The sequence below is a fragment of the Denticeps clupeoides genome, chromosome 4, assembly GCF_900700375.1.
Source record: "Denticeps clupeoides chromosome 4, fDenClu1.1, whole genome shotgun sequence".
Taxonomy (NCBI): domain Eukaryota; kingdom Metazoa; phylum Chordata; class Actinopteri; order Clupeiformes; family Denticipitidae; genus Denticeps; species Denticeps clupeoides.
Genome location: NC_041710.1, coordinates 14,819,751 through 14,846,142, shown reverse-complemented (window position 1 = coordinate 14,846,142; position 26,392 = coordinate 14,819,751). Strand labels below are relative to the sequence as shown.

The window sequence follows — 26,392 nt, the reverse complement described above, 5'->3', positions numbered from 1 at the left end:
CAAGTTCGACAATAAGAAGGTTACAAGTTAATCTAAATATTCTCTAAAGAGGAAGGTCTTGAGCTGCCATTTGAAAATACTCAGTGACTGAGCTGTTCTGTAGAGAAGGAATATTGTAGAGAAGGAATCTACATGAGCGGGAAAGGTTGCTAGGCATTCAATACGGTCATCCCTCAGAAGCTGGTAAGGAAGTTGGACTAATTCTGGGAATAAACTCTCCACTCTGCAGCTGGATCTTGGAATTCCTAACAGACAGGCGTCAGTCTGTGTCTATAGGAAATAACATCTCCAAGGTCCTCAGACTGAGCACAGGTTCACCACAGGGATGCTGCTCAGCCCACTGCTGTTCACTCTGCTGACACACAAATGTGCTGCACAGTACAGTTCAAACCACATCATCAAGTTCACAGGTGACACAACACTAGTGGGGCTCATCACCAACAACGATGAGTCTGCCTACAGAGAAGAGATAAAACATCTGGTGGATTGGTGAAAGAGCAACAGCCTGACACTCAATGCCACCAAGACCAAAGAGATGGTTGTCAACTTCAAGAAGAAACCAACTGTCCCCACCCACTGCACATCAATGGATCTTTTGTTGAGATCGTCAGATGTGTGATGTTCCTGGGTGTGCACCTGACAGACAACCTCTCCTGGAGCCTCAACACCACCAAGAAAACTTCTGGACTTCCTCAGGAAGCTGAAGAAGGCCAACCTCCCTCCTCCCATCCTCACATCGTTCTACCGGAGGACCACTGAGACCACGGAGGACCACTCTGCTACTTTATCACTGTCTGGTACTGGAACTGCACTGTCACTGAGCAGAAGGCCCTGCAGCAGATAGTGAAGACAGCAAAGCACATCATTGTGGTTCCACTTCCACCCATCTCGCAGCTCAACAAGAAACACCTCATCCATCGGTTCCGCAGCATCAGAACTGTAACTGCCAGACACTGAGAGCTTCTTCCCCCGAGCAAAACTAATCAACTCTACAACACTACAACACCTCCATTTTTGCACATCACCGCAGATACAACTTGGGAGTTTAATATACGGCAGACCAATTCATAATTGATAGAAAACAAGCGAGTACTCCTCTGTACTCCATACTCCTCTGCCATGCTTTTTACAATTGAAAACTATCCCGCTGAACCAAGAAGATAAAGTACTTCGGGCACGACGTCCTAACGCCCGGTTTATAGTGCGAAACATCTTCCAGGACGGCAGGTGGCGCCCTGACGCGGTGAAATGTCGCTCCTGCAGGCTGCGGGACAGACGAACTGTCCAGTGACGGTAACGCGTCCTTGCTGAGGCCAGAATTAGGTGATCAAATGAGCTCTTTTAGCATGTGAGCACGTATAAATTTGGTTTTAATTGATAGACTATACGATTAAATATATTTGTTATTGTGTTTAAGAGCAGTCGAAATCTATGTTTCACAATGTATTTGTGTAAATACTTGAATATTGGTTTAAAAAAAAAGCAACTATACGCATACGTGCTATTCCTGTATTTGTTTTTGTAAATTAATACATTTCATTACATGCACATATTACTCCAGAATGATTTGAAAACCATTACATTTTTTAATTTAAGGGATGGCCAGGATGGTGGGATTCAGCAGTCTCTACAGGCTCTATCCACAACAGCCCACTTGGTCCAGTGTGGTGAAGCGTGTGTTAGATGCCCCATCAGTACGCGGACGGGGCCGGGGTGTCCACAGTGGAGCACGGAACACTCCTGCCCGGCTGCCTTTCTCCCACATCATCGAGGAAGACGTGGCCTTCTTCACACGCCTGCTGGCTGGCAGAGCTGTAACAGACCCTGATGTGCTGGCGGCCTGTAACACCGACTGGCTGAAATCAGTACAAGGTGAGTGGAAAAACAACACATGTTTTCCTTTAGTAATAAATTGGGCTTGGCGCATAATTCCTGTGTATTATCTGACATTGTTGTTGACCAAAATTTCACGAATGACACAAATTGTGTTTTCACAAAGTTCTGAAGGTGGCTTCATCAGAGAATGACTTCACCCCAGTCCTCAGCAGTCCAATTCCTGTACTTTTTGCAGAATATCAGTCTGTCCTTGATTTTTTTTCTTGGAGAGAAGTGGCCTCTTTGCTGCCTTTCTTGACACCAGGTCATCCTCCAAAAGTCTTCACCTCATTGTGTGTACAGATGCACTCACACCTGCCTGTTACCATTCCCGAGCAGTGGTGGCACCCCGATCCCGCAGCTGGATGATCTTCGGGAGACCTGGTGCTTGCTGGAATTTCTTGGGCAACCTGAAGCCTTCTTCACAACCGATAAATGGTTGATTTAGGTGCAATCTTAGAAGCAGCAATACCCTTGCCTGTGATGCTCTTATTATGCAATGCAATGATGACTGCATATGGGAACCATGGTTAACAGAGGAAGAACAATAATTTTAAGCATCACCCTCCTTTTAAAGCATCCAATCTGCTATTATAACTCAATCAACATGACAGAATGATCTCCAGCCTTGAGCTCCTCAACACTCTCACTTGTGTGGCAGGGCTGAAATGCAGTGGAAATGTTTTTTGGGGATTAATTTTATTTTCAGACATTGCAATTCAAATTATCACTCTTCATAACATTCTGGAGTATATGCAAATTGCCATAATAAAAACGGAAGCAGCAAACTTTGTGAAAATCATCATTCTCAGAACTTTTGGCCATGACTGTATTTCCCAAAACTGTGACTGTCGTTGGTGAATATATTAAAACTGCTCTGTATTGTTCAGTTCTACAGTAATAAACACAGATAGATGGATTCATATAGAGATATATACAACTATATTTCATTATAAATACACTGGAAGATACTAAATGGAAAATTGGTTCCAGTAGAACAGGGTGGTAGTAGCCTAGTGGGCAACACACTCGCCTATGAACCAGAAGACCCGGGTTCAAATCCCGCTTACTACCATTGTGTCCCTGAGCAAGACACTTAACCCTAAGTTGCTCCAGGGAGACTGTCCCCTGAAACTACTGATTGTAAGTCGCTCTGGATAAGGGTGTCTGATAAATGCCGTAAATGTAAATGTAAATGTAGAACAAAACAACAGGTATTTGAGGGGTATCCAGTAATTTGTTGTCCAGAAGCCTTTTGGTAAGTTGACAGAGTGGCAGAATCACATCCAGTGGCCAGTTTCACCCCTCCATCACTGGAAGGAGCGATAAAGCCGTATGGATTCTTTCTTAATTTTTATAGTTCAATTGTACACTTTCTGCAGGTAAAAGTGAACTGCTCCTAAGGCCCCAGACCACAGAAGAGGTCTCTCAGATTCTCAGGTTTGTGGACCCAGTTGAATGCTTCAGAACTCAGTACCATGGTCAGCTATTCACTGACTACATTGTACTAATTCAGTGACCACGTGGAATTAAGACATGCAATTGGTGTGTATCTTTTTTTTTTTTCTACTGGCACCACAGGTATTGTAATGAACGGAATCTGGCGGTGAGCCCTCAGGGAGGGAACACAGGTCTGGTTGGTGGAAGCGTGCCTGTGTTTGATGAGATCATCCTGTCCACTGCCCTTATGAACAAGGTGCTGACATTCAACACGGTATCAGGTACGTAAACTGTAAAACCCAGTTACCTGTGAAATGTTTTAAGGTCATAACATTGAATCCAGTCTAATCCTAATGTCCTCGATCTAATCTGTATTGCAGGAATCCTCACCTGCCAGGCAGGCTGTGTGTTGGAGAGCTTGTCTCAGTACTTGGAGGAGTTGGATTTCATCATGCCCCTGGATCTGGGCGCCAAGGGCAGCTGTCACATCGGGGGCAATGTAGCCACCAATGCAGGGGGACTTCGCTTGCTGAGATATGGGTCTCTGCGGGGAACTGTTTTAGGACTGGAGGTGGCAAGTACTGTAATTTTTTTTACTGTCAAATTTTTTAATTCTCTTTTTAATCCACCGAGTAACTTCTCTTCAGTGCTATGATACACACAGCAAGTGACAAAGGGGTTCACTTCTGTGAAAATAACTGCAATATTACTTTGAGAAATGAGAATCGTTTGCATTTGTTTTAAGGTTCTGGCTGATGGGAGAGTTCTGAACTGCTTGTCCGATCTGAGGAAAGACAACACCGGCTACGACCTGAAGCAGCTGTTCATTGGCTCAGAGGGAACTTTGGGTGTCATCACTGCTGTTTCCATCCTGTGCCCTCGCAAGCCCAAATCTGTAAATGTGGCGTTTTTAGGTGTGTTGCCTTTTAATAACTCCTACATACCAGCTCATGTCCTAAATCACTTTTAACAGAGGAAAGTAAACATTGTTTGAAAACATAAATTATTTCAATAGTTTTTAAATGTTTCTCCTGAAATGCAGGCTGCTTGACTTTCCAGAATCTTCTGGAGACATTTCAGTGCAGTAGAGGGATGCTGGGAGAAATCTTGTCTGCCTTTGAGTTTCTGGATGCTGCCTGCATGAAGCTGTTGGAAAGGCACTTGCAACTGACCAATCCAATCACAGGTCATTTAATAAGACATGTAGAAAGCAAGCCAGAAGCAAGACAAGACACCGAACTTTGTTCAAGTGAAGTGTTGTTTTGCAGAAAGCCCATTCTACATTGTAATAGAGACTGCAGGATCCAACGCAACTCACGATGAGGAGAAGCTCCACAAATTTTTGGAGGAGGTTATGACATCATCTCTGGTTACTGATGGGACTGTGGCAACAGAGGAAACTAAAATTAAGGTAGTTTTTATATATATATATTAAAACTTTCTTAGATTTGTACATAACTAAGGCTGATACTGGGTTCCTTCTTGGTTTGAGTGTAGGCTCTCTGGTCACTGAGGGAAAGAATCACTGAAGCACTCACTCACGATGGGTTTACTTACAAATATGACATCTCCCTACCTGTAGAGAAAATCTACCAACTGGTGAATGACATGAGGGATCACCTCGGAAACAAGGCCAAGAACGTGGTTGGCTATGGACATGTTGGTAAGAAGAAAATAATCTCTCAATGAGTTCTCGATTTTAAAGATAAAGATTGCAAGAATTCCCTGCATACTATGTAAGACTTTATGTAGATGACTACGTAGGCTGTGCTCTCTTCAAATGTAGTTGTTCAAGAACATGACTTGTGAGATTTTCTCCAGCCCCGCCTCATCAGTAAGCCTCGATGCAAGTTGTCAGACAGGAGGGAAAAGATCTTGATGTTGCTCATATTCAAATTCTTCTTCAATCTGCTCTCTCTCAGGTGATGGCAACCTTCACTTAAACATCACCTCACCCTCTAAAGACCCATCCTTGCTGGCTGCCATCGAGCCATATGTTTATGAGTGGACTTCAAGTGTTCAGGGCAGTATCAGTGCTGAGCATGGCCTGGGTCTAAAGAAGAGGAACTACATTTACTACAGTAAACCATCAGAGGCTGTGGCCCTCATGGGCAACATTAAAGCCATACTGGACCCCCGTGGCATCCTCAACCCATACAAGACCTTGCCTGATGACCTTCACTGAAGTATCTCAGTCTACAGCATTGGACCCCAGTCAATCACTGGCAGAGCCTATGCTTCAAAACCCCTGTCATCTAGCGAAAGTGATGCAATGGAGAAAGTGAAGAGAGGAATCTGGATGAAGCACATGAAATTGGATTAAACTATTATTACCTGCAGTTAAACTGACCATTTAATGGCGTTTCAACTTTTGCACTCTATGCACAACAATGTAATATGAATACAAAATTGCTACAAAGAGATGAAAACTAAAACACTCCTGATTTTTTTGGAATTTATTGCCGGACCAAAGTTCATTAAAAACGGACAATCCGTTTTGATTTCACACTTTATGATTTCACACTTAAATTAGGTTTTTACTGTTTTATTAAGTGAACAATATGCACATGAGACAATGTACAATCCATATTGAGAATTACAGGTTTAGAAAGGATCCTATGGTTCAGTTTCCAATGGATGGATTATGCCTAGTCCTTTTAAAAAAAAAAAAAAAACTTTTAGTGTAGGGCTAACTTTAATCTATGAATGGGATACTGACTGTGAATGTTTAAATTTCCCTGGGGAATAAAGACTTATTTAAAACTAAATCAGCATTGAGATTGTACATTTGTGAAACACGTTACATTTTAATGTTGTGTTTATTCCATTTTGCAGTACATGTGTTTCATAAATGGCTTCTTGTGAAAAAAAAAAAGAAAAATCGTTAAAAAATGTGTTTTGGCGTGCTAAATGTTTTTTTCCTTTATAGCATTCTGGCATGTTTCCTGGTGTTAATGAAACTATGGATATCCCTCTTGCCTTAAATGTGCATGGTGATCCATTCACACATTCACCAGCCAGTCTCTCAGCCTGACCCTGGTATCACTTCATGCACCATTTGGATGTTCACACTCCTTCCAATCCTGAAACATGGCATAGGGGTTAACTGGTTTTGCACTGCTGAGTTCCAGGATTGTAGGCAGTGCTCCCTGCCTTAAATTCCCCACTGCTTAAATGTGGATGCTATGAGAAAGGTGTTGTTGCTTGCCCTCGTGGGGAGCTTTTATTAAAATTAGCTGCCTGCTAGTGGAGCTCCTGGGCTAAAAAATGACAGCAGTGACCCAAACACACCACAGCCTCTGCACTGGGATAAAAAGAAGAGATCTTCTGTTAATGCCCTTGCTCCAACAACCCCCCAGGGGTGATATTGTAAGGCAATGCTTGGCATGTTTACTAAGGATCCATTGCTGCCAGGTGTGTTCCAATTCAAAACATCTTGACACCTTGGCCTTCAAGTCCACAATACTGCCCAAAGGCTTGGTAATGTGGAGTACTGAAGCATTATGTTCAACATAAAAACACATGCAGAAAATGGCATATATTTAAAAAAAAAAAAAAAGCATACGTTTCCATGGGAGCTTGTTTGCAGTATCAGTTCATAGTGGCATTTCTACTCCTTTACTAGGATAGTCACAATTACATGATCTACTTCCTCTACTCTCCCATGTCCTTAAACTCTAAACTGAAGGCTAAAGTATTTGCATATCTTACTCATTAAACATTTCCTAAGTATCTGAAGCAAATGACAACAAAACAAAAGTACACATCACAAGCTCGGCATTATTTTGATTCACTTGGCTCTTCCCCGGGTTTTCAGTGTTTTCACCCACAGTAAAATCCCACAGCTGCTACAACCCTACACTCTTCCTATGACTGAACAAGACACTTCAGTTGTCACAACAGTGAATATCTGAGCAGCACTTGATTGTCGGCTGGAGGAGAAGAAAAAAAAAAAAAAAAAGATTGCTACAGGCTGCTACAAGAGGACTTCAGTGCTACATTGGCCCTCCATCACAGTCTCACACACACACACCTGGGCCTTCAAGAGAAGAGGCCGAATAAAGTCAGATCATACCGTATTAAGTAAGTAGAATGTTTGTATGTAGCTTTTAAAATATTAATGGCCACATGCTTTAAAGAGTTTTGGGGTGAAAATCTGATATTGTATTTTCAGAAATTGCTCTGTAGCCCATAAAAGGTGGATAAAAACCATAAAAGGGAAAAAAAGTGTCCTGTTGCTTTATGGAAAAAAGGGAGGAACAAAAAAAAAAAAAAAAAGTCCTTGGTATAGCGCAAAACATACATTCCCATAAGACTTACAGTAAATTGGGGGGGAAACTGTAACTTGTCTCCTAAAAGTAGTGTGAGAGGCAGGTGGTCATGGCTCAGCAGTCTGTTTTGCCCTTCTCCAGTGTACTGTGGATTTTGTCTAGAGTCTTTTTGATGCGCAGAGCTGTGAGGCGAGCGGATGGATTCTGGTACCAGCACTCCTTCATCAGCTTTACCAAGGCTGACAGTGTCTAAGAGTGCAAGATAGAACAGGAAGCATTGAGTAAAAGGAGGAGGGATGAAACAAAATTAAATACAGGCCATATAAAGAAAAAAAACACTTGTTTTAAATCAAACCAAAATCTAGATAATAGATGTAATATACATATTAGATGTAAACATGTTATTCTAACCAAGTGGTTCCCTGTAGCCCCACCTGCCTGGACCCCGACAGCCCCAATTGCTTCCAGCATATACACATTAAAAGAATAAGATTATATAATAAAAGAATAAAAAATAAAAGAATAAAATGTATAATGTCTTATAATGTACAGCTTAATAAAAGCCCACCATGAGCACATGACTAAGCAGGAAAGGAAATGCGCAGATTTAAAATATAAATCAGCAGATGCTTGCCTCCGTTTCACCTCCTCAGCATCTCTTTCACGATAATTAAGAATGACAGAGAACAGCAAATCAAATGATCTTTTCATTAAAAAAAAAAAAAAGTGTAAAATTAAAAGTACCAATCTAAAAAACTAAAAGTAAAGAATTATTTAATTTAAAATTTACTTTGAGTTACTTTCAATTACATTATGAAAAAAAGGTCATAAATCAAATACAGCACAAGTTGTTTAAATTTACCTTTTAGAATGAATAATGTACAAACAATGTTCAGACTACCCCATGAAACTACAGTTGATGACAAAAGTACCAAATTCAGCTTTGTATGGTTAAACTGTGAAAATGTTCAACAATTGCTGTTGTTCAACAAACTGCTTTTTGTTCTTTCTATAGCAAACATACATCTTATCAGTTTACTGACAAATGAGCACACTGACTGCTGATATAAGAAATTAAATAAAGTGCCTTACCTCACAGAATACTACAGCATTCGATTGTAAAACACTTGTTCAGTTTGAGCATTTTAATGCATGGAATGCATACACAGGCAAAAAGTGCATCTGGAAAGTATTCAAAGTATACTACTTTTTGTTATGTTGCAGCCTTATTCCAAAATTGATTAATTCTTTTCCCTCAGAATTCTACACAAAACACCCCATAATAACAACCTGAAAAAGTTTACTTGAGGTTTTGGCAAATTTATAAAAAAAAAAAAAAAAAAAAAAGAACATGTACATAAGTATTCACAGCCTTTGTCATGAAACTCCTGTTTTCCCTGATCATGCTTGAGATGTTTCTGCAGCTTAATTGGAGTGCACCAGTGACAATAAACAGTTGATTGAACATTATATGGAAAGGCACACGCCATTTTCATAAGGTCTCACAGTAGACAGTTTATGTCAGAGAACAAACCAAGCAAGAAGTCAAAGGAATTGTCTGTAGACCTCCAAGACCGAATTGTCACAAGGCACAAATTGGAGAAGGTTACAGAGAAATTTCTACTGCCTTGAAAGCCCCAATAAGAATGGTGGCCTTCATCATACGTTAGTAGAAAAAGTTCAAAACCACCAGGACTCTTCCTAGTGGCCAGATGGAAACCACTCCTTTCTAAAGGCTCCTGAAGGGCTCTCATGAGAAACAAATATCTCTGGTCTTTGGTATGAATGCCAGACATCACATTTTGAAGGAAACCATGCACTGCTCATCACCAGTCCAATACCATCCCTACAGTGAAGCATGGTGGCGGCAGCATCATTCTGTGGAGATGTTTTTGAAAGTGAAAGATAAGTGATTGTCATTGTGAAGCACTGTCCTCCATCCAGAGGACTGTCCTGGAGTAAGTCCTCTGGATTTAATCAATCACCTTGATGAGCAGTGGGCAGCCATGAAAGGTGCCAGGGTAGCAGTGTGTGGGGACGGTGCTTTGCTCAGTGGCACCTCAGTGGCCCGGGATTCGAACAGGCAACCTTCCGATCACCGGTCCGCTTCCTTACCTGCTAGGCCACCACTGCCCCAGCTGTAGAAACTGGGATACTAGTCAGGCTGGAGAAAAAGATGAGAAGACAACTCTGTGAATGTCCTTGAGTGGCCCAACCTGAGCCCAGACTTGAATCTGACTGAACATCTCTGGAGAGATCTTAAAATGGCTGTGCACTGATGCTTGTTATCAAACCTGATGGAGCTTGAAAGGTGCTGCAAAAAGGAAAGGGTGAAACTGGCCAAGGATACGTGTACCACATTGTCATTATTTGTGTGTAGAATTCTGAGGGAAAAAAAAACATTTAATCCATTTTGGAATAAGGCTGTAACATAACAGAATGTGGAAAAACCGATGCACTGTGAATACTTTACAGATGGAATGTATAGGCTATTCTACTTACTACCACATGCTTTCATGCTGCAGGCTGTAAAGGTTTAGGCTACAGAGGCAACATTCTCTAACAGCAGTCAAGTAGTCATCCTTTGAGTCAAACCAATTGTGAATTTATTATAACATAAAAACAAAAGATGACTTACTCTCTGCTTGAAGTGATGCTTGGATTTATGGAAAATTTCAATACAAGTTGCAGAATAACTCAAATAATTCCAGGATACCTTTTCATTGATTGAAGTATTGCATTTTGCCCAGTTGTAATACTGCTATTTTCTGACTGGCTATTGTGTAGGGCTTTTCTTTTTTTGACTGTCGTCATTTCATAGTGAGGCGCTACTTACCACGGTCTGACAAATATGCCACGCACATATTTTTGCACCTGTGCAATTTCCTTTTAGTTCATATTTTCCCCCTCTTTTCTGTACCGAAGTAAAATACTTGGGTAAAAAGTACTTGAGTAAAAGTAAAATTAAAATTCAAAAACAACTTACAAAATACTCTACCACTCAATAACAGTAACTTGTAAATGTAATTTGTTACATTCCACCTCTGGATATATGATATAAATATGCTTTCTGGCTACATGTACATAAAATCTTAGCAACAGATTTTTAGACTATGTCTGGTTATGTCTATGAGCTGCTACTTACTGGATCGGAGAACCAGCGATTGGGGATGAAGGGTCGCTGCTGTTCAATGCAAACCACTTTACGCATTTCGTCAAAGCTGGGGTCGTTCGGCACAAGGTCATAAAATGGTGGTTTGTACTCTTCCACAATACCTATAAAATATATAACAATACTTTATAGCCAAGATAAGGTCCAACTGAAATTCAAACCATGGTCTAAATATCCCACCAAAAAAAATCTACCATTGAGTCTTACCATTGCTAAAAGTGCGCCTGGCAATCTCCCACAGCACCAGGCCAAATGCCCAGATGTCCACCCTTTTATAGGCATCAAAGCAGTCTGTCTGGATGGACTCGTCCAGTACCTCTGGGGCCATGTAACGCTTAGTTCCCACCTTTGGGTTGTTGCCCACATCCAGCTGATTGTCTGTTTGGGAGTGAGTGACTGCCAGACCTGGGGAGGAGGAAATGTGAATTAAAGTGGATAATCCAAGTCATTTTCTACAGCCAACCAAGAATGGAAAAACTAAGAACTAAAATTGATTAAGATCATGGCTGTGTGTATGGACTAACCCAGGTCTGCAATACAGCAGCGTAGGTCCCTCTTCACCAGAATGTTTTTGCTCTTCAGATCTCGGTGGGCGATGGCTGGTTTGCCCTCTGTGCCAAAGATCTCTGTGTGCAGGTGTACCAGGCCGCTGGCCACAGATGCAGCCATCTGAAGCCCATCTGCCATCTCCACGGCGACACGCTGTAGGTAGTCATACAGTGAGCCGCTCTCATGGTAGTGTGTGATAAGCCACAATTGTGTGCTGGAGTTTCGAGACGTCATGTCAGATGCCATGAACCCTGTGGATCGAATAGAATGTGGTTAAATTTTTCTTAAAAAGATCACTAAACAAATTCTTTCAGTGCACTCACCTAATATGTTTTCATGTCGAAGCAGGACTGTGTTGTAAATCTCAGTCTCCCTAAACCAGGACTTCTCATCTCTGGAGGAGAAGATTTTCACCGCCACATTTTCCCCCTGCCACTGGCCTCTCCATACCTCCCCATAGCGCCCCTTGCCTGAGTTCAAAAGAGTTCAAACCACATGCAACACTACCATAGTGAGTCCTATCAGGATACTAGTAGTGCAATTGCTGTATTAGTACTCAAAGCATGCAGCATTATCAAGTCCCTTTTATAGAAGACCCAGCAGACCCTCGGCTGACCAAACAACACATTGAATAAGACTAATATCTACTTTTAACAAAGTTACTCTGGCAGAAGACAGTGCAATTCATCTGAGTGGAAGCGCTTGATAGGATTTTAAACTACTAGCATTAAAATGGACAAGGACACCAAAATGCCCTTACACTCTAACTTGTTTTGTCTGCTTTCTCCCCGTTAACCAAAGTGGACGTTTTGCTTTATTAAACCTTAACGAAATCCTGCATAATGGATCAGGTTTAATCAGATAAGGCTTTCTGCTTACCCACACACTCCACCAGGCTGATCTGCCGAGCCACTGTTCTCTGAACCAGGAAGGGCAGGCCCGAGCCGCTGCCTGACGTACAGGAGTGGTCCAACAGGTCCTGCAATGAGGTCACAGTCATCCTCATAGGTCAAACTTTCTTTTCCAAGTGTGGTGTCAGAGCTCATCCAATTGTTGCAGATAACAAACTGGACCCAATTTAAAATAACGTTGAAAATCTGAGCAATTTCTTTTTGTGTGTACAACAATTAGTTCAATGTTCAGACTCTTCAAACTAAACATAAAAGTGCAACTCATACCGCCAGGGTGCTGTCGCCCACATTGGATGCAATGAGGCCATCAATGGCACCCTGCTCTGCGTCAAACTCATGCAGCCTCTCTCGGCGGCCATGATGTAGCCTACGGAAGACTAGTACAGCTAGGATGGACAGCAGAACCAAGACCACCACCGGGCCCAGCACCATCAGCACCAGCGTCTCCACACGATATAGTACAGGTTCTCCTTCTGGACCTGACCACACAGACAGACAGATGTGTGATGTAATGGAATATTTACTATGTGGAACAAAACCAACAAATCTTGCCAATTATAAAATCAGACTCAGAATCAGACCTGGGTTGTTCCACAAAATGATGTCATACCTGTTGGTAGAAGTTTGAGGAGAGCCTCTTTGCTGGTGTTGAAGTTGCACATGTGTTGGGCACAGCACTCTACTGCGTAGTTGGCCGAAGTCAGGCATGTCATACGCCTTTTCTCCGCCCCCCTCAGACAGCCGCGAGTGAAGGTGAAGTCGCTCTGGACTGTGATGGAGGAGTAGCACTGGTCACCGCTGCAGAGATCTGCCATGCAGTCACTGCCTTTACACACACAATCAATGAGTCCATCTGCAGACAGGGACAAACCCATTTTCTGACATGAGTGGAGTCTGAGTGGGTGATGATATCAAGCTTTTGCTGCTTCAATTAAGAAAAGAAAAGCAGATTAAGGCTCAATTTCCTTGTCAAAACAAACAATTAAATTGTAAGCGTACATTCACACTACTCTTTAAAAGGCATGAAATTGATCATTTAAAAAAATTCCTTCATATAAAATATCAAAATCTAAAAGTTGAAACAGAATGAAGAACCAAACAGGATCACCAGTGGTTTTGGAACTACTGTTCTAATGTTTCCAATTGAATAAATTTTTCTTGCATGACTTGTGAAATCTGGGAGAGAGGGGATTACAGAATGGGGTGGCAGTTCAGAGAGGCAAAGAACTCTGTGCATATCGATTAGTCCCATCTGTAAAAATTTGAATCATGGAGACTTGGCCCCTTCTCAGACAGAATATATGGGGCCCTTTAAATAGCTTCCCGGACAATGAGGTCTGTTGAAAAAGCAGATGACTGCCGGAGAAAAAGAGCACATGCAATGATTTTAAATGACATGTTGGCGCTGACGCATTTTGGGAAGCTGCAAAAAATTTCATGAATTAAATGAACACACCAACATAATCTTATTTATTTTTTTTTTTTACCTTTCGCTGACGTATGCAAGCACTTCAGCAGCAAAAGGAAAAGGACCTGGGCACTCCAACAACCCATTTGGTACACCATGCTGGAATACAGATAATATTGAAATAGAAAAAAGAAAGAAAGAAAAACAAACACATTAAGAAAGAAAGAAAAAAAAAACTGTTGCAATTACAGTCACAGCAAAAATGATAAGAATATAAACTGGTATGGGTTAAAATTCCACACAGATAAATGAATGTTATTGAATTTCCTCTCCTGTCTGTGCTGTTATCTCTTTTCAAACCCAAATACTTCTGGACTCACTTCAATAGAAGATGGGCACGTATGAGCAAGAGGGGACTGTTTCCGTGGCAACCATGGAGAAAAGAGGCCTATTACTGAATGACATCAAAGACCCTGGAGCTGCACAAAACTTCAGAAGTACATGAAAATTATGCATTTTTTTATATATAAAAAGAAAGGGTTTATTCTGATCACTAATCATCCACAGTGAGCGAAAATGACTGAACAAAACTACAAAACTAATGTAGGACAGAGGACAGGAATACTCATTTAATTCAAATTAATTATTTGGTTGGTGAAGACGTATCCCAGATTTTGAGCAATTTAAAGATACCCTAATATGAAAATATTTGGTCCCCTAATACTATATCTGAAGTCGCCATCCAAAATTCAGCTGCGGTACAGAATTACAGCCAATTTGAGTCCCACAATGAATTTTCCCCAAGAGAGAAGCCTATAGAAGTGCACAGGCATTTGCTTAAATCATGCCATAAACACCATTTCACCAATCACAATGTTTGGTGCGTGTCATTGTTTTTCCAGGAAAAGTAATTTATTAACCCACTGGTTCTTCACTGAGTCTCATGTGACAGAACAAAAATATAAAAATACATATGTGCTCATTTTTATATCCAATTAAAGAGCAACTGAAATGATGGTCCGTGGAGTTACTTTATTAGGGGAGGGGTGGGAAATTCTCTGGGTGGGAAAAGCATGAGAAAAGTGAGGTAACCTGTCACCTTATGATGACACAAGGGAAGAAATTCCAGATCCGGCCGTCTGAGCTGCCGCTCTCTGAACGGTGAAGCAGACCAACCAAAGCACTCTTTATACAGATCACCATTTCTAGCCAGTGCAGGACCATAGACAGAAAGTGAAATTTTCATAATAGGGGACCTTTAAATAAGACGTGCTGTGAGTCGTTTCGTAAACATTTTGCACATAGAATTCATAAGTCTACAGGTAACAAAAGGACAACATAAAACCCAGCAACATGCGAGATACATAAACAGGCCGCTGTAATGTTGCTGCAGTGGTCACTGTATTTGTGAACATCTCTTTTGACCTTCTAGACAAAAAAAAAAACAAAAAACATGAACCACAAGGTAATAAACCCTGTAGTGTGCTCAGAACTAAATAAAAATACCTCGTACCTACCGTGTTGAGTTCATGTCTAAACTTAAATTTAGAGATTCTGTAAACCGCCAGAGCAGTGCAGTTTTTGGAATCTGCTCACCCTGCCCAACAGGGAATAACAACGTCGCACCAGTCCATAGATACCCAGCTCAGCCATTGCAACTCAAAAAAAGAGAGAAACGCGAACGGACGCGCCACGAAACGCTCCTGGTTTCTTTAAACGCTCATCTTTCCCCTGCCGCCTCCGCCGAGTTGCCGTTAGCCGCTAGCCTGTTAGCTTCCGCGCGCCGCGTGCGCGTCTCACCGCGTTAAAGTGACATTTCTGTGTCGGGACGAGCTGTTCCTCCGGTCGCACGTAGTGCCGCGTCACGCAAAGCTGCGGTGGCGGCAGGCGGCAGCGCTCGGACTCGACCGCCACCCACGGAGACTTTTCGTGCTTGAGGTATAAAAAAAACAACAACATCGACGAGACGTCATCATAAACAACTTTACGACGCATTGCATTGTGGGGTAGCCCCAGTCCGCCAAAAAAAAGAACAACCGTGAAGGTTTATGTAAAGCTTTTTGTAGTACGTTAACTACAATACGTTATATTTCATTTCATCAAATTATGCAGCCGATTATTATCACAATTATTAAAATTACGATAATCACCATGATGATCATTTTATTATTGTTATCCCTTATTTATCCGGAAGATTTATAAAGCAAGTATGCTTCACAGGCAATAAATCAAGCAAACTAATTACAGACATACAAACACAACGGTAGTAAAAATAAGTATATAAATAAATACAAGCCAGAAACAGAAAGATTGGCTTAAAAGCAACACTTAATAAACAGCAGGTTAAAATAATGAATTAAATATACTACTTAGCTGAAAGCAATCCCTGAAGATGTGTTACAGATTCTTCTTGAACATCAAAGAGTACCACTGTATTCTGTGCGAGGGAATTCCAGAATTACCATAAGCACTGCACATCTTTTAAGGAAGAACACTGAACTTAGGATATACAGGATAGGACAATTTAAAATATTATAGCTTGCTCCATTCATGCATCAGTATATTTCTTGAGTTTAGATTTTTTAAATCTAACAATGCGCTTATTATGAGACAAAGAAATATGGAGACCATGGTAAATGTAGCCATACTCAGCCCACTGTTTTCCTGACTACTTGTTCTGACCACCCAGCTGTAGTAACATATTGGATAATATGAGATGAATTGTTCTACAGTACAGGCCAAAGGTTTGGACACACCTTATCATTAAATGTGTTTTCTTTATTTTCATGACCATGGTAGATTCTCACTTAAAGCAACAAAACTGAATGAACACATGTGGAGTTATGTACTTAAGAAAAAGTGGAGACCTGGCCACCACAGTCGAGATGGTTTGGGGTGAGCTGGACCACAGAGTGAAGGCAAAGTGGCCAACAAGTGCTGAACACCTCTGGGAACTCCTTCAAGACTGTTGGAAAACCATTTCAGGTGACGACCTCTTGAAGCTCATCGAGAGAATGCCATGAGTGTGCAAAGCAAAGGGTGGCTATTTTGAAGAAACTAGAATATAAAACATGTTTTCAGTTATTTCACCTTTTTTTATTAATTACATAACTCCACAGTGAGAATCTACCAATGTAGATTCAATGTAGATTTCTTTATTTTCATTTCATTGAATGAGAAGGTGTGTCCAAACCTTTGGGCTGTACTGTACGTCGACTTGTAGCCCTTAATGCTGTGTTAATTGCTGTTGAATATGGACTGGGCTTTTGGGATTGCCCCCTACTGAACATCTGTATGCTCCTGTATATCACAAATATAATAAGATATGATAGTCTGGTCTTTTTCCTGATTACGCGGTGAAAGAGAAGTCGAGCTGGTCAGTGTGGGTTTAATGCTGGTAAAAAATGGCTATGCCTGGCAAACTGGAGATGCTGACTGTTTTGGGTATACAGCTCGATTGTTCAAGAAATATAAAAATATCAATACTATATTTAACATACAAACAATATATAATATATAATAATATACAATATATTAAACCGTCGAACTCAAACCATTTGAAGTCCAAAAAGAGCATACATACAGAATTTGACCTTTTTTTTTAGCGGCATTGGTGATAAGTGATCACTTTAGCATGTGTAAGCATGCTGGTCAGTTGGCCAGAGAATGATGTGACACATGCCTTGTTAAGCTAGAAATAAAGAATACACACTTATAAATGAATTGCCTTATTTCAAGAGCGCATCTGTTTACATAGTCCTGAAATTTCTGTGGCTTTAATTTAAGAGATTGAAGTGACCTTGCTTTGGTGAGAGCCAAGGAGGCAGTGGCCTGACAATTTTTTTGTTCTAAAATAGCAAGTTGATTAATGTAGGTGTCATTTCCTATATGGGGAGAAAAAAGGAAAGCGGTCCGTAGCTGCCGGATATAAGTAGACTTCAGGTCCTCAGTGCATGTAAGCACTGATGTTACGTATCCTGCATAGCTTTTTCCTGAAATTCTTTGTTCTTTAAACTTTATTCAAAAACCTGCACATCTGCAGCATTTTTGCCCCACCTGGTGTAACCTGGTGTATCTTCTCCCAAATATTGCAATAAAGCATTTACTGTTGGACATTTTACATGAAATCAAAGCAAAGCAACTGTACAACTGAGTTTTCGACACCCGGTTATCCTTTGATGTATAAGATTGATTACATTGCTTCAAAGTGAGATGAGTTTGTGGAAAAAAATGCAGTTTTTCATACAGCAAATTGGATGTAAATTACAATAAATCCCACAAGCAGGATGTGTTTGAGGATGCAGAATTCTTTGAATTTTTAATGCAATCATTTAAGGACATATGGAAAATGGAATTGCAACTGGGAGAACAATAGCCTGACTGCTGCTGATTTTTATCTGACACACCGTGTGTCTGTTGACAAACAGTTTACTTTTGTATGGATTGCACAATCAATAAGTTATCAAATGGCATCCATATATTTGATTTATTTTTAAAACACCTTCTGCTGTGTGCCTCAACAATAGTCTGCTGTTGTCTTGTCAGTTCCTATATCTTTAATCAAAGCTGGAGCCGCTCCAGTCCTCTGCTGGGTTTAATCTCCTGCTGCATTAGTGGCCATCCACAAAAAGGCATTGTTTCCGGCTTAATTATAAAGCTCTGAAACGATCCGACCAGTTTCGTGCCAGGTCAGGTGGACTGTGCAAAAACCGCATGCCTCAAGCCACTGCGAATAATTGAATGAAATGCTAGACGGCCATCATGATCTGATGAGACGAAAATGATATACCAGTGGAACATGTGAAAAAAGAGAGAACTAATGTGTGTGAAAAAAAAGAACTAATGGAAAATTTTGGTCCTGACAGACCTCCCCCTGTGCTTTTGGGCCACCTCGGTTATAAGAAGAGGGCAATGTGAGCTGTAGGCTTTTTTTGGCTTACCTTTTGCAGGAGTCCTCCTTGTGGTCAGCATGAATCCTTTTGCTGTGGCTTTGCTTTTTCTTGGATTAGTCTGCATATCCAGGCAAAACAACATCAGTAAGGATTTTTTTAAAATTTTGTTTTCTTTATCAAGTCTGCTGAAAAAATTGTGATAACTGTAGTAAATTAAATTAAGACCACATTAGGATATGAAATATTAACACAATGAGCCTACCATTAATACTATAGTTTTTATTCTATGTAAATATACACGGAAGTTTGTTTGAACTTTATCCATATCTTCTTGTTTTCTGGGGATGCGCAGTGAGACCTAAAGTACTGATAAAAAGGTTTTGGATAAATGTCAATTGCAATAGAACAATATTTGGAAATGTTCTTTAATTCTGTTTGTTGGCTTTCTTTGGCATTCTCTGATACTCTGATAGTCACATGGTGCACAGTGACAGATGCTGAAGAGCAGAAGTGCCTGGATCTAGCAGGAAATGCCACAGCCCATAACATCCGTGGAAAACTGCAGTGTACAAGGGCCCTGAACCCCACAGACTGCATGCTAAAAATTAAGGTTTGTCAAGTTTGTAGAATATGTGTGTGGATCCCAGTTTTTAGTACTGAAAGAAATTAGGCATCACTCTGATCTGTGGACAGAACGGGTCTGCAGATGCTGCAGTCATGTATCCAGATGAGATTTACACTGCTGGATTTTGCCACGGTCTAGAGGTTGCTGCGGGGGAATCCTTTAATGGAGAAGGTATGACATTTTCCTGAAAGTCTTTGTATCTCGGCAAGCCTGAAATCAAGTCACTGGAGTTTCGAGTGTGTGAAGTTTAAATCAGAGGAAAGCTTCAGTTGCACATGAAAGGCTTTATGAACAAGAAGAAACTTAATTTGATCCCCTGGGATTGCGATGTAGTTCACAGCTCCACTAGACACTATAGCTGAATTAATTCTTTCCATATGCTTATGTCTCCCCCCTGCTCTAGATGGCATTAGTTATTATGTGGTTGCCTTAGCAAGAAGGTCTTCTGGTGACCTGTCACTTTTGGAGATGCACGAACGCAGTTCTTGTCACCCAGGGATACGGACGACTGTTGGCTGGACTGTACCCATCGGCTTCCTGGTGAACACATCTCAGATCAGTGTGGACGAGCAGTGCAACTTTCCATATGGTGTGTGAGCTGACCTGGGAACAGAACATAAGACATTTTGTTCTGTCAACAGCTTCTTTAGCACATCAAAAGTTTTTTTTGGTCAGGTATGAGAGCAAAAGCTCATCAAATATTTAAATGTATACATTAATATTTAATATTTAATAACTAATCTGTAGTGTACACATATTTATAATGTATTTGGTTAATCGGCAAAATAAAAGTTACTTTAAAGTATGCGGTTAATTAAAAAAAAATTCCATTCTGAGGCTTTCTATGGGATTTATTATTTGTTACCTTATTTGTTCCAATTTATGTGACCTCAAACATGACCTATTTAATTCATTTTAATACTTAATAGTTTCATGCTGGGATCAGTATGAAGTAAATGAGCTCACTCATGTTGTTTTTTTATGTAACCGTGCAAGTAAAAAGTGCACGAATATAGTTTCATTTGGGACATTGCTAATTACATTCTCTTTGCTCACTGTGCATCTGGCAGTGGTGGGAGATTTCTTTGGCTACAGCTGTGTGCCGGGAGTGAAAGACCCGGAGCATGATCCCAAAGGGAACAATCCCAAAAACTTGTGCGAGGCCTGCATTGGAGATGACAATGACCGGCACATCTGTGCCAACAACCCCCGGGAGCGTCACTATGGGGAGGCTGGAGCTCTGAGGTATATGCGGTGAAGACACGCCATTCCAGTAGCTCTGCAGTACTCACACTGCTCTGAAGTAGAAGAGTTTCATTTACCGTTGTAAACAATCTCAGATTAAAATCACGGATAGTCTCTATTTTTTTGTACATACTGTATTAATTCATATACTGTTATAATAAATCAAAAGATGTTATGTTTGTTAGCAATATTTCAGTTGTTAGTAATATTTGTTATTAGCTGTAATTATTCTTTTCAGGTGTGTGGCTGAAAATCTTGGGGACGTGGCCTTTGTGAAGCACACAACTGTCTTTGACAACATAAATGGTAAGTGGGATGGATAATCATCATTGTACAAAAAAATCACTGAAGATTACTATGTATGTGTGTGTAGGCTATACAGGCCTGCTGTGTGCACACACAGTGATAAAAGATGCTTGAGATGTTATAGAGAGGCTGATAGACTAAGGTGTCCTGTGTGGGTGCACTAGGGGGCAGCATTTCACTGCAGTTCGTTTTACTTCACTGCGGGAAAGCACAGTGGGCCTGTAGGGAGGGTGGTCCTGTGCTGTTCACATCTTTTGATTAAAAATAAAACAGATTTTCTGGAGGGTACAAGATTGTGCATTTGAAATATGTGGAATACTGAAGGGCTTATTGAACATTAAAATACATGCATTCAACTCAAACATTTAGCCAAACCACAGGCATTCTGCCTGTAATTTGTCTGCCATTTGTGCCATTTGGAGCAATAATAGCGGATTTCAAGCAGCATTCCTGTCATCAAGTTGCTTATTGATGGCCAGGAATTCTTTAATCTAATTTCAGTCTTAGTCATGAACTCGTCTTTTCCATTAAAACATCCAAAGTCCCACAACCTCCAGCCAAACCTGGTATAAATGTAATCCATTTCAATGGTCATGAAAGACAAAAGACTCTTTCACTGGTGAGTCTGTTGCGCCAGCAGCACTGAATACAAAAATGGACCATTAAACATTCAACACCAATTCATCTACAATACTGGATGTGAGATGAGCCCCAAGTCGGCTTGCTCTTTTCCGGTCTTATTCAGCGCCTCCTCAACCCGGCTGTTTAATCCTTTCCCTAAAGGAAGGAACCAGGAGTCATGGGCACTGGATCTGGAGCTGGAGGACCTGAAGCTGCTCTGTCCTGATGGGAAGGACGCGTCCCTCTTTGACCACCAGCGATGTCACCTGGCTGTGGTCCCTGCCAATGCTGTGGTGGTTCGTCCCTCCGACAAGTGCAGAGTTTACAAATTCCTGGAACGTGTGCAGGTCAGTGAAGAGGTGGCTAAAAGCACCCCGCTTTTACCTAATGTCCCCCTAACAAATTGCTCTGTAAGAAACACATGCACTCTCAGGAGGTTGCAAGCACTCACAAACAAACACACCGGCCCCAGATTGATCTGGGATGTGATTTTATTTCTAACTCTCCCCTCCGGGACTAATTTAATCAAGATGTAATCCAAACCTCCAAACAAGCTAAAGGCTTTTCGCTCCCAACAGAACATCAAAAGCTCATTGCCCCGCACCGTTATTACAGGTTAGGATGTTCTAATGGCGTGATTGAAGAAGGTGCAGTGAGATGATTAATCGGTGCCACGTCTCCTCGCCTCCCTACTTCTGAATATTTTACAGTGATTGCATTCAATAGATCTCGCCCAGGGCCCTCCATTGATTTTATTGATTTAGGTTGACGCAATCTTGCATTGTAGTTACTTTGTCATTATGAGAGGATGCCACTTGTCTGAGTGTTGACAAGATTGCCGGAGGCACCTGAGGCACCAGGAATTATAACCAGTCATTGTCCAGCTAGATCTCTGTGGAAACTTCTGAAATATTCAGCTACGTTGCAGGCCGGGGTTTATTAATGTTTTCACATTAGCATTTTTATAAATGGTGTGTGTGTGTGTTAAGATATGTGTTTTATCTGTGTGTGTATTTGCTCTCTAATTGGATTACAGTCAGACTTTCAGAGAGCCCTCAGCTGCCGCTCCCTCTGTCACTTCTCTGTTTATCTTTCTCTGCTTTCCTCATATTGCATTTATGCCCTTTCTTGCCCACCCTCATCTATTGCTTCTTACATTTTTTTCATCTCTTTTCAACCTCTCCGTTTTCTCCACCCCCTTTCATCCATTATCCTTTCAGGATGAGCTCTGGCTCTCCTTTCTTAACCATCTGTATATATATTTTGTTTCAGTGTTCCTCTGCTGTATTTCATTTCCTTTCTTTTTCTGTACCCTAACCTTTTTTACTTTCTTTGATCCTTTGTTCCATCATTCCTTGCTTGCAAGTTTCTTGCTTTTCTTTTTCTGCCAGCCTCCTACACCTCTCTGCTCAGATCGTCTCTATTGCTTGTCTTATTCTGCTATATGTGAAAGGTCTAGAGATCATCTAATTTCATACAAAGGTGGTGAAGATGAATGTACTTTATATGATCTTAGAAGCTCATGAGGGATTTCATTAAAGATTTCCCTCTCGGCTCTCCTCTCTTCTGCATGTAGAACGTGTTTGGCAATGCCACACAGGGCTTCTCCTTGTTCAGCTCCCGAGGCTACGGGGCCAAGGATGTCCTCTTCAGTGACGCCACTCAGAAGATGCTGAGGGTACTGGGCAGCTACACATCATGGCTGGGGTCCAGCTACACCACCGTGCTGCAGGCTTTCGAGTGTGAAGGTAAAAGAGCTTGAGGTCATACAATTGTGTACGGGAACGTGGTGCCATTTAAATTTAGGACTAAGTGCTAATTTCTGAGCCTAGTTAATTTTCCCATGCTGCAGGAGTGTTAGATTATGTTAATTTAATTTTATAATTTATAGAAGGAAAAATCCAATTCCACTGATGATAAAACTGTAGTGTATACACTTTTTACATACACTGTATGTGCACTGTGAACCCCAATTTTCTTCACCCTGAACTTTCTCTTCAGGTTTGTGTTGACTGGATGAAGAAATCTAAGACCTCCATCCGAAACCTTGCTCCTCTCATCCCTCTTTCACCTAGCACTAATCTCCTTCCAGCCCCCATTTTAACACACCGCTTCTTATGTGGGCCGAATGCCACCGCTCTCCCAGGCTTCGTAGTTCCTGTTCTTCTGTTTCCTCTCCAGCGTAACCTGGGTCTTAGTGTAACAGCTATCCATGGCAATCCGCCGCTCTCCCTCAGTTCTCAGAATGAAGTAGGAGAGCACTATGTCTGCTACTGGAGTCACAGTACACCTCGAGAGGGATTAAGTCCCCCTGACCCCCGTTTTCACCTCCACAGGTTTTTTTTTTTATTCATGCAATTCAATACATATTACTGAAACCTGTCCCCTGGAACAGATGGGTTAGAGAATGACTTCCTTCATGAAAGCTCGCTGATTAGAGTCAGCAAGGAATGGTAATGGTGCTTCACATGTATTTTCAGAAATAATATGTAAATCCAAACCTACTGTATCTGTGCAACTGGAGTTTGGTGTGTCAGTAAGGGAAGTGATTTCAACTTAAAGCAAAATGTACAGAAACTCATAGCTTAGGGGTTTTCTGTGGTATTTTATAGGATACACTATGTAAGTTATGACCTATTCACTGCTCATCAGCCTCAGCATTACAACTTAGAACTGAAGTGAATAACTTTGTTTAACTCACTGTTGTTTTCAAATTGTGAGTGTAGGAAGTGGGGGAACATGTAACTGCTTTCATCAAATCTTTCGATTTAGTAACGAGTACAGAATGTTCTCTCCGGTTGCACTCATCTGGGAAGAGAAGAGCAAGAATAAATACCTACATCAAATTTGACACTTTAGCTAACTGTAGTCTGAAAATTTTTAAACTATTGTTATATAAGGTAAATGGGAAAAAACTAGGCTAGACTTAGTTAGTTAAGTAGATTTGCTATAATGGATCAAAGGTAATATTTGGCAGCACTCACATTTATCTGATTTTGCTCATATTGCCCATATTTCTGAATATTTCCACATATTCTCCCTGTTGGCAGCAATGAATAAAGCTTACGTGATATTTGGCGATATTAGATTCATCTGTAATGACACTGATAAAGGACACATGACTCACAAATTATTTGGAATGGCAAGAAAAGATAGACGGTTTGTTTATTTTTCAGTGTCAGCACACAAATCCTTTGTGTTTATAATGAAACATCTTCATATGGACTTAAAGTGCAGCAAAGATCTTTTACTAATGAAAATGTTTAATTCCTTTTCATGCTTTTTCAAATTTTAGTCTTTAATCTTGTCGGCTAAAGCTGAGTAGCTTTGGCACAAGTGATACTCCGAGAGGGACTGTCACCGCACTGGAGGATGTTCTCTGCAAACAAACCCATATACATTTGATGTTATATTAATATTAACACAATAGGTGCTTTGAGGGTGCTGTTTGTTTCCTGAATGTCTTCAGGATTCCACTGTATTACAGTTTAACTGACTTGAACGACACCTCTGTGTAAATAGCCTCACTCGAATTCAAAGCTCAACCTCTATGTATCAATAAAAAGAAACTTGAACAAAAATCAACCCTTGTGAATCTCTCTCTCAATCCATGATGCTCCATCAAAATGACATATGAAGTTCAGATGATTTATGCTGTGCAATGATCGATCCCTTGAACCTGGGAAAAAACAGAACTGCAGTGAGTGATCCATATGAGCATATGCTGGAGTAATTGATTATAAATGGTGATGGTTTTTGGCATGAAGAATTGATGGCAACAAAAATGATGCAGACAATGGCCATTTGTGGTTTTGATTAAATGATAATTAATGTTCACATTTTAAAATGATATTGGATGTGTTTTGCATTGATGCCCAGCATTTGCATGCCTGTGTGATTTCGATCATCAACTGATAAATTATAATAAATAGAGATTTACGAATGTGCAGTAACCTCACTCCGCTCCCGTTATTTATCCTGGAATTTGTTGTTGTCTATAACAACCGTTTAAAAAAATTATTTGCCAAGGTTATTTGCTAATGGGTACAAACATCCAGCCATGGACTTGTCTTATTTCAAGCCAAGACATCTCTCGTGAAATGTAATCGGAATAATAGTCTACAGAGCAGTGTTGAGAGCTACTCCAGTGTATTGTGGTAGCAGATGGCCTCCCCACTGCACGCATGGCGCGTCACACTCCAGAGACTCTCTGTTTATCTTATAACACTAGAACTGCTTGGCTCCATTAATCTGCTGAGGCGAATCCGTACCTCGCGGATGACAGCTGAGCAGCGCCGATGTCAGCCGTGGCTGATCCGGTGACAGTGGGACAGTGGCGCAACATTAATAAAGATGGAGGTGTGGAACTGCCGCCGAGATGCCTTCCATTACGCTGGCGCGCTGTAAAACAGCCCGGCAGCCAATGACTCCTGGCTCAACGCTCTTCAAAATAATAACAACAAATGAGAGCGAATGAAAAGGGGTGAGTTTATGCCTTTGACTGAGCTGCACTGCTGATGGTTGAAGTCTACATGAAGGGCAAAATCCAGCTGTGGATGAAAATGCATGTAGTAAGTAAACAAATGCACCTGTGCACAAATACCTGTGCACATCGCACAGGTAACACACCTGGGATTCCTGACACTGAATGCATACAGACATCAATCTGTTTGAAATAATGGGGAAGGTGATGAAATGCTATCATAGCTCTTTGTGGCATATTAGCCACCCTCTCTCCATTGTGGCAGGGGGACCAGGCACCTGAAGAGGATCGGCATATCATACACCCTTTCCCATGGGAGCGGGTGGCCCAGACGCCGAGCCTGACCATCTCCGAACTCCTCGGTTTCAGTTTCATCGGTCCCCACCTGTGGGTGGTATGAATGAGAGGGGGTTGAGGGGTTTGATAAGGTCACCTTTTGGGGACACCTCAAACAGAGGAGCCATAGAAATGTGGTCAGCCAGGCAGAGCCGCACTGAGAGGTGAGAGGAACCTGGAATTTGTAGAAAAGCCTGGTTGAGCGAACTCTCAGGGTCCATTTGTCTTACTCAGTGTGAGCATGCCTTCAAACGCCAT

General features: G+C 41.2%; 3 protein-coding genes across 6 annotated transcripts; 2 read left to right on the top strand and 1 right to left on the bottom strand.

The window, feature by feature from the left end:
* The first annotated feature begins 1,221 nt into the window (after positions 1–1,221).
* Positions 1,222–5,912, top strand: d2hgdh (D-2-hydroxyglutarate dehydrogenase). 2 transcript variants are annotated; one of them, XM_028975941.1, is made up of 10 exons: positions 1,222–1,323; positions 1,597–1,872; positions 3,258–3,315; positions 3,457–3,596; positions 3,696–3,886; positions 4,061–4,229; positions 4,358–4,501; positions 4,584–4,726; positions 4,813–4,978; positions 5,238–5,912. In XM_028975941.1, exons 2-10 carry the CDS (start codon positions 1,599–1,601, stop codon positions 5,498–5,500), a joined length of 1,548 nt encoding a protein of 515 aa, XP_028831774.1. In that variant the 5' UTR covers positions 1,222–1,323; positions 1,597–1,598; the 3' UTR covers positions 5,501–5,912. The 2 variants fall into 2 exon arrangements, with proteins under 2 accessions (XP_028831774.1, XP_028831773.1); XM_028975940.1 differs by having other exon boundaries at positions 3,696–3,889.
* On the bottom strand, positions 5,757–15,608 carry acvr1l (activin A receptor, type 1 like). The gene is made up of 10 exons (XM_028975942.1): positions 15,427–15,608; positions 13,706–13,785; positions 12,829–13,071; positions 12,486–12,697; positions 12,187–12,286; positions 11,631–11,777; positions 11,283–11,558; positions 10,966–11,163; positions 10,732–10,862; positions 5,757–7,835 (listed from the first exon to the last, which is right to left on the bottom strand). Exons 2-10 carry the CDS (start codon positions 13,782–13,784, stop codon positions 7,701–7,703), a joined length of 1,521 nt encoding a protein of 506 aa, XP_028831775.1. The 5' UTR covers position 13,785; positions 15,427–15,608; the 3' UTR covers positions 5,757–7,700.
* On the top strand, positions 15,267–24,900 carry otomp (otolith matrix protein). Of its 3 annotated transcripts, none has more exons than XM_028975944.1 (10): positions 15,267–15,564; positions 18,576–18,662; positions 18,992–19,128; positions 19,212–19,314; positions 19,547–19,732; positions 20,214–20,388; positions 20,627–20,694; positions 21,478–21,662; positions 22,892–23,063; positions 23,317–24,900. In XM_028975944.1, exons 2-10 carry the CDS (start codon positions 18,596–18,598, stop codon positions 23,325–23,327), a joined length of 1,104 nt encoding a protein of 367 aa, XP_028831777.1. In that variant the 5' UTR covers positions 15,267–15,564; positions 18,576–18,595; the 3' UTR covers positions 23,328–24,900. The 3 variants fall into 3 exon arrangements, with proteins under 3 accessions (XP_028831777.1, XP_028831778.1, XP_028831776.1); XM_028975943.1 differs by having other exon boundaries at positions 15,545–15,564; positions 18,492–18,662; XM_028975945.1 differs by lacking the exon at positions 18,576–18,662.
* The last annotated feature ends 1,492 nt before the right edge of the window (positions 24,901–26,392 follow it).

Excerpts from the sequence above, each read along its gene's own strand:
- acvr1l (XM_028975942.1), bottom strand. The coding sequence starts at position 13,784 with ATGGTGTACCAAATGGGTTGTTGGAGTGCCCAGGTCCTTTTCCTTTTG. Across the intron at positions 11,559-11,630 it reads TCGACATGAAAACATATTAG|GGTTCATGGCATCTGACATG; the intron begins GTGAGTGCACTG and ends TTCGATCCACAG. Across the intron at positions 10,863-10,965 it reads CAGGCGCACTTTTAGCAATG|GTATTGTGGAAGAGTACAAA; the intron begins GTAAGACTCAAT and ends TATATTTTATAG.
- otomp (XM_028975944.1), top strand. The coding sequence starts at position 18,596 with ATGAATCCTTTTGCTGTGGCTTTGCTTTTTCTTGGATTAGTCTGCATA. Across the intron at positions 19,129-19,211 it reads ACTGCATGCTAAAAATTAAG|AACGGGTCTGCAGATGCTGC; the intron begins GTTTGTCAAGTT and ends ATCTGTGGACAG. Across the intron at positions 21,663-22,891 it reads AATTCCTGGAACGTGTGCAG|AACGTGTTTGGCAATGCCAC; the intron begins GTCAGTGAAGAG and ends TTCTGCATGTAG.
- d2hgdh (XM_028975940.1), top strand. The coding sequence starts at position 1,599 with ATGGCCAGGATGGTGGGATTCAGCAGTCTCTACAGGCTCTATCCACAA. Across the intron at positions 1,873-3,257 it reads CTGGCTGAAATCAGTACAAG|GTAAAAGTGAACTGCTCCTA; the intron begins GTGAGTGGAAAA and ends CACTTTCTGCAG. Across the intron at positions 3,316-3,456 it reads GAGGTCTCTCAGATTCTCAG|GTATTGTAATGAACGGAATC; the intron begins GTTTGTGGACCC and ends CTGGCACCACAG.